General features: G+C 43.7%; 1 protein-coding gene across 20 annotated transcripts in view; it reads right to left on the bottom strand.

The window, feature by feature from the left end:
• Positions 1-17408, bottom strand: part of ablim1a (actin binding LIM protein 1a) — a 78735-nt gene that overhangs the window by 59941 nt on the left and 1386 nt on the right. For 7 of the 20 annotated variants that reach the window (XM_061746130.1, XM_061746116.1, XM_061746119.1 and 4 more), the window contains exon 1: positions 7099-7715. The exons of 1 other annotated variant lie outside the window; for it this stretch is intronic. In XM_061746130.1, the coding sequence (XP_061602114.1) occupies positions 7099-7351 (253 nt within the window). In that variant the 5' untranslated portion in view covers positions 7352-7715. Of the gene's footprint in view, positions 1-15; positions 210-7098; positions 7717-10401; positions 10713-17408 lie in introns of those variants that run through there. 12 more of the 20 variants (XM_061746110.1, XM_061746111.1, XM_061746113.1 and 9 more) reach the window with 8 other exon arrangements.

The raw sequence follows: 17408 nt of genomic DNA, 5'->3' as shown, positions 1-17408 counted from the left end.
ATGAAACACACTCACTCACTCCCACGGCCGCTGGAATACCTTTCTCTTTGACCATGACCATCGGAATCCAGGTAGAGCTGCACCAGAATCCGCTCCAGCCCACAAATGCTTTTTCCTTTTTTAAAAAAGGGGTTTTTAGTTACGAGCAAGAGCTAAAAAAGAGAGAGGGATAGAGAGGTGCTGAGCTCTCTCTCCGAAGCCACAGCTACAGCATGGGGTTTGCCTCCCGACTGCCTGTTTTCCTCCCATCCCTGTCCTCCTCCCACTCCTCCCTCCCTCCCCTTCCCCTCCTGCTGCCTCTCTCAGCCCCTGCGCGGTGTCAGCCGCCTCCTCTGCAGCAGCCGGCCGGCTGCAGCTGCTGCTGATGAGGATGATGCTGCAGCATCTGCAGCTGCTGCTGATGAGGATGATGCTGCAGCATCTGCAGCTGCTGCTGATGAGGATGATGCTGCAGCATCTGCAGCATCATCAGCATCTGCAGCTGCTGCTGATGCTGATGATGCTGATGCTGATGATGCTGCATCAGATGCTGCATCTGCTGATGATGCTGATGCTGATGATGCTGCATCTGCATCTGCATCTGCATCTGCATCTGCTGATGCTGATGATGCTGCATCTGCATCTGCATCTGCATCTGCTGTTGATGCTGGTGCTCCATCTAATGATGCTGCTGCTGCGTGACCGGACCCACGAGTGGCCAAAGCACAGTATTATAAATAATAAATAATAAATCATAATTAAAGCTGCAAGCAGCCATGAACGGGCCCTCGCACCCTTGTGCATGTTCAGGCGTGCTGCAGTGTAAGCGCTTGTATGACTTGCATGTAGATTCTTCAGGCCTGGACATTTAGCGGATGAAACCAGCCACGACTCTCTATATCAAACCATTCAAAAGTTATGGCAGAAAATAGGAACTATCAGATATCGACCAATCAGAAGAAGGGGCGGGGCTAATTTATACCAATTATGTTCAAGGACTCAAAACCGAGTCCGATGACACCACCCACGAGTCTTTATGTCAAACCATTCAAAAGTTATTGCAGAAAATAGGGACTATCAAATATGGACCAATCAGATGAAGGGGGGGGGCGCGCTTTTTGGCGCCTATCGTCGCCATGGTAACGCTTTCGACTGAGAAAAGTAATGCGCATTGTCACAGGATCGAGACGCACATTTTGATGTATAACACACCTGGGGGCACGTTATGGTTCGGGCGAAGAAACGGCCGAAGAAATGGCATAAATTGCGCCAAAATTACACGATTAATTCAAAATGGCCGACTTCCTGTTCGGTTTCGGCCATGGTGCCAAGAGACTTTCTTTAAGTTGGGACATGATACAGGTGTGTACCGATTTTCGTGCATGTACGTCAAACCGTATTGTGGGGCTTGAGGCACAAATTTTTCTAGGGGGCGCTGTTGAGCCATTAGGCCACGCCCATTAATGCAAACCATTAAATATCAAATCTTTCGCCAGGCCTGGTTTGCGTGCAAAATTTGGTGACTTTTAGGGCACGTTTAGGGGGGCAAAAAGGCCCTCATTTCATCGGAAGAAAAACGAGAAAAACAACGAGAACGAGAACATTTCCTACAGATACAATAGGGCCGAACATTACTGTGAGACGTGCTTATCAAGATTAGCCGGGAAACTTCATTCTTATCTATTTCTCTATAAGTTCTCACAATCATAATGAATCAGCATGACTCAACTTCTGTAGGTGTGTAGGATGTGAGTTCCTTACGTTTGGAAAATTAGAATAACCCCCACTGTTAAACACATTTAAAAAAAATAAAAATCCACCGTGAGTACCATGTTTATGGTCACCACTCTTGTGTTGTTACGAAATACACGGATCTCAAACATTTGTTTTAACATTCACCTCCCATCTCACACTGAAATGTGTTTTTCATGTTTCTTCTGCTTAATCATTTTGGTTGGTTTTTTGCTTTCTACTCTCATTACTCACCAGTATACTATATATATATATATATATATATATATATATATATATATATATATATATATATATATATATATATATATATACAGTACTGTCTCAGAAAATTTGAATATTGTGATAACGTCCTTTATTTTCTGTAATGCCATTTAAAAAAACAAAAATGTCATACATTCTGGATTCATTACAAATCAACTGAAATATTGCAAGCCTTTTATTATTTTAATATTGCTGATCATGGCTTACAGCTTAAGAAAACTCAAATATCCTATCTCAAAAAATTAGAATATTCTGGGAATCTTAATCTTAAACTGTAAACCATAATCAACAATATTAAAATAATTAGAAAGATTTGTAATGAATCCAGAATGTATGACATTTTTGTTTTTTTAATTGCATTACAGAAAATAAAGAACTTTATCACAATATTCTAATTTTCTGAGACAGTCCTGTATATGCATATATATATATACATATACATACACATGCTGCTGTTTCTGTTATTTCTCCAGGTGTGTGTGTATGTGTGTAAAAAAAAACATGAATTGGATCAATAAACCTACTCACTTATGCAATAATTCTGTTTTTCCAGTTATTGATCTCCATCTTACAGCTTGAACCAAAGATTCATCTTTTTCACTATATAGTGTAATCTCTGGACCAGCATGGCCCGACGGGAGCAGCCTGAAAGCCGTCGTACTGTCACTTATCTGGCATGCTTTGGGTGGTAAATGGATATTGGTGCGAGGAGCGTAGTCCAGTTAAACAGCCCCGTAGAGCTATAATGGCGACTTAACTAAACCGAACACGGTGAGTAATGGCAGCGTCACCTGGCGCGCCACCTCTGATGTTACTTATCCAATTGCCCCCATGAGGTGACGAGAGGGCAAGAGGCCGTGCAAAGACACGGGTCAGATTTACAGTGATCTCTAGCATGAGCCTTAGTATTAATAACTTCAGGAATCCAATTACTCAGAGCACAGGAGGGCGCGTCAGCGACTGGACCTGCTGAACAACAGCTCTTATATCATCTGCCACTTCAATCAATCAAAGAAATGGCAAGATACCCATAATTCCTTTCTGCTAGGGAGAATAACATCGTTTGCACCATGAAAAACGAGTGTAAATCTCTTAACAGGGCTGAGCAAAAGGATGTTTTAGCACGTCTCTAACTATACTGAATGAAGAAAGTTTGTCATTTGCTCTATAAGGATTAAATACAGTATTCAGTACCTACAGGAGAGGCACATTAAGAAATAACCCAGTTGATTGGTATACTCTTTTAGAAAAACACATACTATGTTAATATCCACCAAACACAGACAAATTCAATTCAATATTTTACATCAAATTTACTACACTCCCTATAGATTAAATAAATTTAATAGTGCGGTCTCTGCCATGTGCCAAAGATGCAAAATAAATACTGGAAATCTACTCCATATGCTCTGGAACTGTCCTATTATAGATGCTTTCTGGAAATACGTGATCAAAACAATTTCTGACATTTTAAAATCCCATATTCTTGATCCTAAAGTCTGGATACTGGGAGATATCAGTTCAGTAAAATATGACTTATCATAAAAAGTATTTCATTCTGCTTGCAGGCACCGCGGCAAAAAATTGTATTTTAAAAAACTGGAAATCAGAAAACCCCCCAGCACCCAAACAGTGGATCAATGAACTTGGATCATATAGTACTCCAGAAAAAATATTGTATTCCGTTAGAAAAAAAACTAGAGACTTTGACCTTATTTGGGGACCTTTTTTGGATTTTTTGCTTTTAATGGACTAATGATCTGAATTGTCGACTATATTAATGAATGTGTTTACACAGGACTTGATTATTTAATTTATTATTCATTTTTGTTCTAGTATTGAAAGACATATGTTAAATGATTTTGAATGATGTAATCTATTGACCATATGAGAGAGGGAAGGGGAGAGGGTGTGCTGTTGTTTTTTAATTTTTATTTACTTTTTATTATTATTATTATTATTATTATTATTATTATTATTATTATTATTATTATTATTATTATTATTATTATTATTATTATTATTATTTATTTATTTTGGTTTAATTAATGTTATGAAAATTTAAAAAAAGAGGGGAAAATATTGATAATTATATTGTTATTGTAAATCTTATTTCTTTTTTTTTAATGCCCTCAATAAAGACATCTATACAAAAAAAAGAAATAACCCAGTGTTAGTGGAGCACTGAAGAAGAAATGACTTCATGAGAAAGTCAGCCATGATCCACCCAGCAGCAGCAAACAGCTCTCCGGTTGACAGAGGAGGAGGAAGAGCGTTTCGGCAGCACTGTCTCTGTAATTGCTGATGCAGGCATCCCATTATTCATGCAGTATGCATGAATCCAGGCTAGTGGAAACTGTGCCACCTTCTGGATCCCCATCCACAGCCTCTGGTTTCCACAGGGCGTTTTCTCCTCGCTGGGTACTGGAGGAGCGCCAGGCAGGCGAACGGGAAAAATACTTAGCAGAAACTTCTCAGCAACTCCACCCTTTATTATTCTAAAGACTGGGAGGTGTGTGGAGAAGGGGTGATTAATCTTCTGGCTGGTTAAAACTTCTGCACATTAGGGTTTTTATGTAACACAACCAACTGCAACACACAAATATCCTGTTTCTCTGTGTACTATGATGAGACTACTATTAAAAATGACTCTTTCAATAATCTCCGTCTGAGCTGCAGGACTTTCATTCCCATACAAAGATCACTAAGAGTAGCAAAGCCTGTTATCCATGGATGAAAGGCATCTACTGTATTAGGCTCACCTATGGGTGATCCATGTCTGAGCGTCCATTAATAACTTGGATGAAGTCAACTCTTCAGGACTGTCGAGCCAACTCTGTCACTGGGAGAAGGCGAGCACTTCCCCAGCTTTTTTCTGTGTTAAAAAACAGCGAGGACCTTTTAAACAGCGAGTGTGCAGCCAGGTTGCATTCTTCAAAGCGTATCTCACCCATCCTGCTTACTTATTTCTGCTCCGCAGCTATACTGGGAATACACAGTTATGGTTTCATAACAACCGAATGACATTCTTCTTTGAGCGTTTCACCATTTCCGAACATAAAAACCCCATTCTCCGCCCACAGCCCGCTTAAAGTGCGGGTTATTTTTATGTTTCTTTGAGGTATCATCAAACCTCTGTGTTTGACCTCTGGGTTATAATAATCGGGTAGCGGGATCAGGTTCAGTCATATTCAAACACAATCAGACACTTTTGAGATGCACAGATGGAGAACAAAGGGTTTTTGGAGGGACGCCGCTGCTGAAAATCACGCCTATTGTTTCCTTTAGGAATTCTGAGTCATTATAGACTGCTGCCAGATTTTAGATGAGAGCCACTATGAACGTTGATCCACACTCGGCCTGCGGTCCAAACCTGCCTCAGACCTGGACCGCTGGTCCAAATCAAGCTTCAACTCATTAACCGAGCAGGGCTGTCCATGTTTGCGTTACTTACACACATGTGAGAGCCAAGTAATGATGCTTTTACAGCTGTTTCTGGCACGCAGACAGAGAAAGCGTTAAAATCTGGCCAGTCAGATTGGAGATAAGATTTGTCTTTTTGCCCATGTTGTAATCCCTGATGTAAGCCACCCTGTTGTTTACTTGGCAAAATGCTGCAGGTCTTTTTCCCTGCAATTGCATAACCATTGAGAGGGTGGTAATTAATTTCCTGACTTTTCTGACATTTTCTGAGTAACCTTTTTTTGGAGTTGAGGAGTAATCGTTGCGTAACTGAGGCATAGACGCTCTCGCACAGACACACAAGTCAAAAGCCTCCAGAGGTGCGTCCCCTCGGTGTCATCTGATTATAACAAAGGGAAGGCTGACTAGTCATTTATCAATCCACTTTCTGACAGCCACTAACAGACGGGATCAAAGCAGAGCAACCGTGGTACTAAACGTGTCTACAAACATCTGCAAAACAGGAAAACGATAAATGAAAGAATACATTTTATGTGGTTCCAATTCAAAGCAGTCAGAAGTAAAAAATACCATATTTTCCGCACCATAAGGCGCACCTAAAAGCCTTTAATTTTCTCAAAAACCGGCAGTGCGCCTTATAATGCAGTGCGCCTTATATATGATCATTATGGTAATTGCTGTTACTGTAGTCAGGGGGATTGTGGGTAATGTAGTTGGTGTCGCCGAAGTAACGGCGCTAAAAACGTCAGGAATCGTCACAGACGTTCAAGACAACAGCAGCGACGCTGACTCGCATAATGGCGACTTTGACGAGACGGATGAAAGCTGTTTTTTATTTTGTTAATAAAGTTTGACATACGGTACTTTTCTTCTTGTTTTTTTTTTTTTGCATTTGCTGTAGGATTTTGTAGCATTCCCTGTAGCGCAGCTCCATCAGGTAGATACGTAACTCAACCCCAGCCACTATAGTACGGTATTTTACCATATATTTAGTAGTGATGCACCGAAATGAAAATTTGTGGCCGAAACCAAAACCGAAAATAATAATAAACACTTGGCCGAATACCAAATAATACCGAACATGGTTCTTCAGCAGTTTTTCATTTATATTGCCAATTTTTTCACCATTGCATAAATCAAATACATTTGATTTAGGCATGCTTTTCAAAGAAAAAAATATTTTACAAAATTACAAGGTAGAAAATATTTATTGAACATAAAAAAATGAACATTTTTTAATTTCCCAGCATTATGTTGTTTTGGTTCCACCTCCTGGTGAATGTTAGGTAAAATTCTTATGGGGTTAGTTTTTGGTTGGCCAACGATTTATGTAGTGCTCAACGTTACGGGACGGAGCGGCCAGTCTATTTCCTTATATTACAACGCCGTTATTAATTGTTCGTTTTTTTTCCTCACTTATTCCACCGAACACCGAAAGTGTTTTTTTGCCATTTTCGGCCGAACAATTTAGGTTACTGAACAATCGGTGCATCACTAATATTTAGTGCGCCTTATAATGCGGTGCGCCTTATAGTGCGGAAAATACGGTACTACAGTTTTTGTTGCATACTGATTATGTAATGGACATTAAAGTGGTGATGTAGTTACAGCCACAGCTAGGATGCTTAGAGATGAGCAAAATAAAAAACAGGTTACATTTTGTTGGTTGTTTTGTCCTACCTGTGGCGACATCATTCAGCCTCTCACTCAGGTAATAGTCATTGGGGTTGAGGAATGGCAGCATCTCCATGTACTGCTTGGGGATGAGGTACAGGACCTCGGCCACGTGCCCATCCTCGATGATGGACATACGCTTGACGGAGCTCTTGCGCTTGACGCGGACGCGGTTGACGCTGTGGGCGCGGCTGACGCCGTGGCTGCGGCTGGAGCTGCACAGCCGGCCCAGGCTGTTGATGTTGGGCAGAGTGGGCATGCTGCCCTGTTCTCCTTCAACGGTCCCACAACACTGCAGGTAGGACTCGGCCAGCGTCGGGTTCAGACTCACCCCAGCATCTCTCTGCTTCCAGTCACCAGGAACCAGGAAAACGAGGGCCGATCACAAAAGCACAGAGAGCAAACCAAGGAGCCCGATGGGTAAAAGTCATAACAGCTCACTATTAAATGGAAATATCAGTTTACGGTTGAAAGTCCTCTTGTTAGGATCCCTCCACCTGCCACCTCACAGATCCACCAAGCGTAGCCCTGATGCCCACCTTGATGTGGAGATGCCAAACATCAGGCAGTGGATAACTAAGCACTCTGCTGCAGGTGAAGCAGAGTGAAACTCTGAGGAAGAAGCTTACACTATGAGTGTCTTCAGCCCAACCAGCCCTTTGCCTTAAGCAGCTTAGGGCTGACGTTGAGCCCGATTATCTTCTGGGTGGGGTTAGGATGGCCAACATAAGGTTACGTTAAAGAGTACCGTGGGAGACTCAGCACCTCATTCCTCACATCCCGGTCTTTTAGATGGTCAGTGAAATATGGGATTCAAATGTAACTTCTGAAAAAGTTAACAAAAAACACCTCCTTTTCCCATGATTTTAGACCAGTGGTTCTCAAATGGAGGTACGCGTACCCCTGGGGGTACGTGAAGGCACTACAGGGGGTACGTGAGATTGTAAAACAGGCCCGCCAGGAGCTTTTAGGTGGCCCCTGGTCATATTTCAAAAAAGGGGATGTTTGTTGAAAAAAAAAATTATAGTTTTTTTTTTTTTTTAATAATATTTTTATAACTGGCTACTATGGACTAAAATGGTTGTGCTCAATGCTTAATATAATATTCAAATAAGGAAATCTTGGTGGAAAGTGGTGCTTTGTCATTATGGCGTGTTTTATTAAAAGTAGGTCAATATCAATTTCATTAAGTTTGCACAATGCATGGTTTCAAAATGAACTTGCATTCAAAATAATATTTCTTTATCTGAATATTATATTTAACATTCACAATTACTAAATCTGGAGACAATTAATACATAATTCATATGTAAACTAGATATATTCAAATGTATAATACAAATGTATTATATTTACATAAGTCTTCGTCTTTGAGTGCAAAATACATTTTGAAAACCCCCACATTTTCAAATTGTGCGGCCCTCTCCATACAGTCCTTTTGCAGATGTGGCCCCCGGCCGAATCTAGTTGAATACCCCTGTTGTAAAATATACATACGTTTAAAAAGTAGCATGTAAAAATCCTTTAAAAATAAATATTTCATAAATAATTGAGGAAAATATGACTCTAAATTCATAAAATGAATTTTATCTTCAGGAGTAGGCTATTCAACTTATTATCCTAAAACCGCAGAGTATCCCCCACACCAGGATGGCTCCACCTAACCTGTCAAATGCCACCTGGCTTCACCTGTCAATCACTTGGACCAACGATGGAGTCGTGGTTGAAGCGTAGCAGCAATATTTTTATGTTTAATAAATCAGTTACTGATGGCACAGTGCTCTGTTTTAGGTCTTTTTTTTTACAATCAAAAGTGCTTTGAGCTGGTTAGGGGGTACTTGGCTGAAAAAATATTTCACAGGGGGTACATCACTGAAAAAAGGTTGAGGACCACTGTCTTAGATAGTGAGTGAAACATGGGATTCAAATGAAACTTCTGAAAAAGTAAACAAAAACACCTCCTTTTCCCGGGATTTTAGATTATCAACGTGATCATTTCGGTGAGAATTCATCTGAGAGCAAATGAATCAGTTTACGGCATTGAAACTGATCCAAGGCGCTCTGGAAGCGGACCAGTCCTCGCAGAGGTCACCGAGCAGCAAGGTTATTCCAGCAGCCGAAAAATGCACAGACCTACAGTCATCATCAGAATCAGCAACGACATCAGTCTCCAAGTCCAAATACCGGCTAAATAGCAGGCCATCATCCGGTGAAATGACAGGGAACACAAATAGGATTTTAGTCCGTGTAACTCAGTAAGAAGGCATGTTCTGAGTTTTTAATCTTCGCGTCGACTAATATGAGGGGGGGAAATTGTTTCTGCGAAGACTTCCAGAGGGTTATCTGATTTTCACAAGCGCCGTCTCCGGAGCCAAATATGCAAAGACTTTCCTTGGAAATGTGACTTGTGTTAGAGGTCAACTTTGATTCGATGATTTGTCCGAGTGTGAGTTAAAACCAAGTCTAAACAATACTAAAAACAAAACGAGTCAACCCTCTGATATGTTTTAAACTAGGTCAAGGAGGATTTTGTAGTTTGGTTAAAAAACTAAAAAAACTAAAAAGAAAACGTTGCTGTGGCAATCCTGCATTTTTAACCAGCTGAAATAAACCAGAAACCCCTCCTGACATTGAATGTTTGTCAAACTGATAAGGCTAATCACACTTATCTTCTATTTCCAGCAGAAGAAACACACACGCACGATAGAAACCACATGACTGACAGATACGAGGCACAAATACCCATTTAGTCCGCACATGCATGGCTTGGCCTGTGATTCAATTTTAATGACTTCTTTCTTTGTCTGAGAGGATGCACGGGCTAGCAGGGAGCTGGCGTTAGGCTATCTGGGTTAACTATGTTTTTATTGGTTTTATATAACATTGGTGCTGTGATTCTCTAACTCTAACTTCTCTAACAACCAAACCTTCATGCCTTGTGTCAGAAAACGAGCAGAAGGAGTGTGAGAGTGATGTGGCGGCAGGAGGACATGCAGCCTGACTCCCACACATGCACCTGAGAGCAGCTGAGGACACAGCACTCTGCTGCAATGAGGCAGTACCCTCCAACTGTCATCCACGACTACCTACACACTCACAGATCAACACAAACATGCGCAGAAAACAAGGCTGCTCTCCCTGTCCCTGCACACTGAGAAACAAGGGAATAAATCAACATATTGTAAAAAATACATCCCAAACATCAATGTGGAGCTTCTGCTCTTTCTCCGCTCTGATCTGCCCTGAACCAAAACTCCCTCCCCCTCTCCACCACCACCACCTTTTTCATCTTTCTTTCCCCAATCTTACCATCCAGTCCGAAGCAGGAGGTGATTTTTTGGGCGTAGTTGCAGAGCCCATCGTAGCCAGGCTGCTGCTTCACTGTATTCCTCTCGCCCATCTCCACACACTCCTACACACACCGTCCCGTCCGGCAGCGCTTTCACTCCTTCCACTGCGCCCTCAATTATTCAGGCTTTTGCCAAGATACATGCATGCGCACTCACCGACTCTCTTATTGGCACATATAAACACAAAAACACACACACACACACACAGGGACAGAGAGACAGAGAGAGAGAGGAAAGTGCTGAGGCAGGGGGTCGTGCTGTGTTGCAGCATGAGCAAGCCCTCTCCAGTGGATGAAAAAGGAGGAGGCATCAGATTGGGTTACTGCAGAGTGGAGCAATGCCTCCCTCTTTTTGTCCACCATTGATCATCCAGATTACACCGCAGTGTAACAGGTACGTTGTGCCGGATGTGCTACCTCCGGTCAGGGAAAGGGCGGAGCAGAGGAGGAAGTCGGGGAAGGGAAAAACCATATAATGCCAGGTATGGGGGGAGGTGGACTTTCTTTTTTGCGCCAGTCATTTAAAACTAAGCAGGCATTCAAATAACTCCAACTCCTTTATTCCTGGAAAGAGAAGCACAACGGCCAACATTCAGACCGTGGAAAACTGTTCACGCTACTCAGGTCCAACTAAAAAAATACAATTAGAACAAGAACAAAAACGATATCAGCAGTAAAACAATCGCTTCAAATAACCAGAGGTGTCAAAAGTATTCACATTCATTACTCAGGTAGAAGTATAGATACTAGAGTTTAAATATACTCCTGTAGAAGTTGAAGTATCAACTCAAGTTTTTTACCCAAGTAAAAGTATAAAAGTACTGGTTTCAAAACTACTTAAAGTATAAAAGTAAAATTAATGTAAGGGGGAAAAAACCCATTAAGGACAAAAGCCATTGAAAATGAATGCATCTTAGTATAATGCAAATATATTAAAGAACCATATATGTGTACTATTGAGCATTAACATGTGTTTCAGAGAGCAGGAGATATGATGAATAGTTGCCTATAAGTATTGTAACGGTGCAAAAAGTCAAACTTCAGAGGCATTTTATCATTTATCCTAACCTTTATTGGAATGTACATCCAAGTTTAGTTGCAGGAATCTGAGGGAACGGATGTAAGAACAAAACTGGACAAGAACATCTGAAACAACCACAACCAAATTCACTCTATCCGGATGGAGCAATTTAACTGGATAGTTTTTTTTTAAAGGCCGAAAGGAAATAGAGTAACAAGGCTGTTTTTAAAATATAAGGAGTAAAAAGTACAGATAATTGCGTGAAAATGTAAGGAGTAAAAGTAAAAAGTCGTAATAATTACTCCAGTGAAGTATAGATAACCAAAATTTCTACTTAAGTAAGGTAACGAAGTATTTGTACTTTGTTACTTGACACCTCTGCAAATAACTTCATAAAAAACACTTAGGACATATAAAATGCCACCTTTTATAATATGCCAGGAGTGAATAACACATAACAACAACAAGCCTGCTGTGTTAAGACTATGAAGTGGAGCTAAGTGTGTAATGAGTGGCTTAATGGACCAAGATGAGCAATTCACCCACACATGAAAACAATAAATGGCAGCAGAACAGCCAGCATATGAAGGTAAATGAAGGGGTTCTGCTTAATGGCATAACAGCGGGAGGTTATGAGGGGATTTTTCTGAGAATAGTCGATGGAGAAATGTGATCGCTCACATGCCTCCACAAAGGTGACCTCCAACCGTGCACTTAAACCCCGTCGCTCTGGCTGAACTCCTTAATGGGCTATAATGGCTGACTCACATAGAGCATCTCACAGGTACGATCGCGGTTTCCGGCAAAAATAAATAAATATATGAGGATTATGTTCAGATAATCCAGAGGGAGGGAAACTGGAGGAAATAAAATGAGGCTGAGGAGAACAGACAGAGCAGTGTGGCCTTGAGGATGTAATACAAGGTGGGGAGACTAATGGAGAGGCTTTCTCTAGCATGGTAAAAGCAGATGGCCCCATCCTGATAATAGGGGGTGGGGGGGGGGGGGCTAGACTGAATGAATGATGGCCCTGATGCTCACCAGACAAGTGAAAGAGGGGCTGATAATTAGAAATACCCTAAAATCAATCATCTTACATGTTGACGATGGTGCTTCCAGTCAAGAGCTGGCTCAGAAAGCCGTGATACGAGAGTGAGAGCAGATCAGGGCCCTTCAATATGCTCAACAATACAACAGAGTAGGGCTCGACACAAACTGAGGCGGTGTGAGGGTTTACAGGACGGAAGTACGGAGCACTGCTGCCTTCAGCATCCCTGTTCTCCCACCATGTTCTGCAGAGCACAGCTAAAGGACAAAAACAGGACGGACGATAACAGATAATCGGAACTGCTACACCCGTACAGAGCTGAAATATCTGGGAAATAGTTATAAACATGTTATATTAAAGTCGATATCTAACCAACAGGAGTTTTATATTATATGGTTTATATTCTCTCAAACCTAAACAGATGTGTGACAGGTCGTACTCCCTCTTTGATCCCTTTTTAATTTTATGTAAATGTCATCCCAGCATAGAGAGTCTTAGTTTTAGGCAAATAAACCTCAGATGAACAACAACGTATAACTTTTTTGACAATGTTAATATTTATTAATGAAAATGAAGCCAAAAAGAAAGATTGCAATAATAACTTTTAACTACTTCCATGGGACTGACGGAGTAAACTGCTGATCATCAGCCCTTGATGAACCGATCATCAGGTGGTGTGCAGGCCTCTAAACAAAGCAGATGTTTTAGCGTTGTGTTTTAACACAATGCCAAGTGGGAGAGACATAAGCAATGCTCTCAGAGTTGTTGCTGTACATCGAATAAAAACGTTGACCCTAACCTTGACCCAAATACTGAAATCCAAGACTACGAAGAGAGGAAGAGAGTAGGAAGAGACTGAACAGGCACTTGACCTGTATCATTACAGGCCCACTGTCTTGCACGGCAGGTTGTTTAGGGTTGTTTTGCACCTTACAGCCATTGAATCAACCAAAACCTCCTCAGTATACCGGTGTTTTAGATGCAAATATCCGTTTAACAACTAAAACTCGTTGAAATTGGGATGTTTTGGAACTACTAGTGTAGCACGGCGAGTGCTACGGGGCCGACCGACAGGACAGAGGACACAGGTTTCAGTGCAGGAACGTTTATTTTCTCCAGACACACCCAAGACACACGTGCAGAACCTTCTCCCAGCAGCAGCAGCCCCTTTCTGCTGTGCAGCCATGACTTATCAAGCCAGGCAGGGTGGATTGGTTGATTGGGGCCACCTGTGCCCCAATCAACCTGAGTGGCTGCAGCTCCTCCACCCTGCCACACACCCCCATCGCCAACCTCAGGCCGGGGACCATCCGGCCGAGCCAACACCCCCCCGCCCCCCTCGGAGCGGGAGAGGAAGCCAGGAACCGCAGACTGCGCCTCCGGGCCTTCCCGGTTTGGCCGGCTGACGAGGCCGGTCGGGAGGTCGCCCTCGGCGACGGGCCGACCACAGAGACCGGTCGGGAGGTCGTCCTCGGCGACGGGCCGACCACAGAGACCGGTCGGGAGGTCGTCCTCGGCGACGGGCCGACCGCCGAGAACGCCGCTCTCGGGACTGGGCCCAGGGTGGCCTCGGGCCAGATGGCATCCGCGGCGCGTCCAGGACCACCCCCTCCCCGACGCAGCACTGCTCCAGCCGTTGGTCCGCCTCTGGAGCTTGCACGTCCAGGACCGCCCCGGCGACCGACGTCTCCGCCTCCAGGATCGGCGCCTCCTCGATCGGCGCCTCCTCGATCGCCGCCTCCTCGATCGCCGCCTCCTCCAGGACCGCCGCCTCCTCCAGGTCCGCCGCCTCCTCCAGGACAGCCTCCTCCAGGACAATCTCCTCCAGGACAATCTCCTCCAGGACAATCTCCTCCAGGACAATCTCCTCCAGGACAATCTCCTCCAGGACAGCCTCCTCCAGGACAGCCTCCTCCAGGACAGCCTCCTCCAGGACAGCCTCCTCCAGGACAGCCTCCTCCAGGACAGCCTCCTCCAGGACAGCCTCCTCCAGGACAGCCTCCTCCAGGGCCAGCGCCTCCAGGACCGCCGAGGGCCTCTCTAGACGGTCCCGCGCTACTCGCCTCACGTACGGGCACGTGAAGGAAAAGGAGTCGTCCTCCGAGGACCGCCCTGGACAGTCCAGCACCCCTCGCCGCACGTCCGGGTAGCTGAAGGTGAAGGGGCGGTCCTCTGCGAGCAGAGTAGGCGGGCGACCCCACCCTGCCGGCTGCTGCGCTGCCAGCGTCTCCAGCGCTGCAGTCTGCCGCTCCGCCTGGCTCCGGATCAGGGCCGCCAGGTCTGCCAGTTTCTGTGCCAGTGCCTCCATCCTGTCGGGCCCCACGTTGGGTGCCAGTGTAGCACGGCGAGTGCTACGGGGCCGACCGACAGGACAGAGGACACAGGTTTCAGTGCAGGAACGTTTATTTTCTCCAGACACACCCAAGACACACGTGCAGAACCTTCTCCCAGCAGCAGCAGCCCCTTTCTGCTGTGCAGCCATGACTTATCAAGCCAGGCAGGGTGGATTGGTTGATTGGGGCCACCTGTGCCCCAATCAACCTGAGTGGCTGCAGCTCCTCCACCCTGCCACAACTAGTTTTACTAAAACAGGGCATAAAATCAAGCAAACCCATGAATTGCTGCGACTAACCAGAAGATTAAAAAATAACAACAGAAGCAGGCGTGCTAACGCGCTAGCCTCGGCTAACGTGTTATGGCTGATTTATGGTTCCGCATTACACCGACGCAGCGCCTACGGCGTAGGGTACGTCGGGTGCTGCTTTATCCCTTAACGAAATCCTATCCACCATGAATTGAATTGAATTGAATGCATTTTATTGTCATTATACATTGCATAATGAAATTGTAGATTTGATGAACCAGTGTTGTAACTTCCCTGCTTTTTATCCAACTTTTGGTGAGTCAGGCGTTCTGACCACATCCTCTGGGACCAGCTGTGGCCAAACCAGCAGAAACAGATGGGAGCACTTCATCCACCTGTACTGTCTCCAAGTGTTTCCTCTCACTATTACTGAGCAGGTGGTGCCAAGCTGAGCAACTGCAACAAACCATGGTGTGCATTTCTGCAATAATTTCCACATGCGACAGGGAAACAATCCAAAGCACATCAGCAAGTTCTCACCAGAATGACTGAAAGGTGGGGAAACAAGGTGGGACTGGCCTCATCAAAGTCAAGATCAGACATAAGCAAAAGCTCCAAAACCTTGAAGAACTGAAGCAATGTTGTAAAGAGGAATAGGCCAAAAAGATACTCCGTGACATGAGAGACTGATAAAGTCATATGAGAAACAACTACTTAGGGCCAATCCCAATACACCCCCTACTTTCTTAAATCATTTAGGAAGATAAATGTTGGTTTAATAGATGAAATCTAACAGTTGTAGCTACACCTGTTAAGAAATTTGCTCCGAAGATTTCGGGATTTCTGCCTGCCGGCTCCGGAGCTGATTTATGGGTCCGTGTTAAATCGACGCAGAGCCTACGGCATAGGGTACGGTGTACGGCACCCGTCGCTGCGTAACCTACGCCGTAGGCTCTGCGTTGGTGTAACGCGGAACCATAAATCAGCCTTTATTCTGGCGAGGTTTGAAAAAGACTTTGCAACAACGGGCAAACGAGTGATTATGTACATTCACTGAGTGAATATTATGAAAGTAAAATATATATTTCTCGCTAGAAATGTAATCAAAACGCATTTTTATGCAGAAACTAACTCAAAATATTGATTTTATTCACTAAAAAATAAGAAATGTCCGCTATGTTTTTTTTTTTATTCAGTCCGCAAATGACGACGAAAAGCATTCTGGGAAGTTTTTCTGGCCCTAGTTCACCTAGTGAGCATCTGAAAACCCTCGATCCGTAGGGACAGATTCATAGCCACTACACTAGTTTTCTTCACTACCCCTAGGTGAAAAGAGGAATTGGGACACCACTACCCTCACGGGAACGCACAAAATGTAGGGGTAGGGCTGAAAAGTAGGGGTAGGGGGAGTATTGGGACAGGGCCTTACTAACACCCAGGTGAACCACTGTGGGCCCCTGAGCAAGGTCCTTCACCCCCCACTGCTCCCTGGGTGCTGGAAAAATGGCTGCCCCCTGCTCCTAGTGTTACTAGTGATGGGTTAAGAGCAGAGGAATCATTTTGGTGTGTTTCGTAAGGTATATACTGAAAAATAAAGATTATTAATTAATGATTATTACTTGAAGTTTCCACTGCTGAAGATGGCTCTGCAAGCTACAGAATCACGGGGGCACTGATGCCCACGTGATTTATTCTTTTTCTTTTTGGCTTCATATTTATGAAATAAATAATGGTGAAGAAAATGTTCATACTAATGTTTGACTGATGTTGAACTTGCCTCATAAGAGAAGCAGGCAGGAAATAACAATCAAGGAGCTGGAACTAGACAGTACTTGATCGATCAATCAAATATTTAGATGTCATCTTACTGCAGATTCAGCGTCTACTGAACAAGTTTGAGTTCTGGCTGTTTGCTGTGACATACTGTATTGTGAAGAACATACTTCACATTGATCCTTTTTCACCCAGGAGATGATGAGTGTGGGATATTTCCTTTGCATTCACAGTGATTGGCTCTTTGCAGGGGCTTAAGCCTGCTAATCAGATCTAGAGTATCAGTATGTACCACAGGAGCAGTGGGCTCTGAGCTTCATCGATCTCCACCGGCAGAAGACAGATACAGCAGATCATATCATTAATGGGGGGGATTCAAAGTGATCTTACTACTCAGACTCAGCCATACAAAGACTGGGGGGTGGAGGGGGCAGAAAGCTTTCTGCACAAAAAGCTTTTTCATGTCGGGTGCTGCTTTATCCCTTAACGAAATCCTATCCACCATGAATTGAATTGAATTGAATGCATTTTATTGTCATTA

The sequence above is a fragment of the Cololabis saira genome, chromosome 17 (assembly GCF_033807715.1).
Source record: "Cololabis saira isolate AMF1-May2022 chromosome 17, fColSai1.1, whole genome shotgun sequence".
Taxonomy (NCBI): Eukaryota; Metazoa; Chordata; class Actinopteri; order Beloniformes; family Belonidae; genus Cololabis; species Cololabis saira.
Note: the sequence above shows the minus strand (reverse complement) of the source record. Positions and strands in the feature narration are given on the sequence as shown.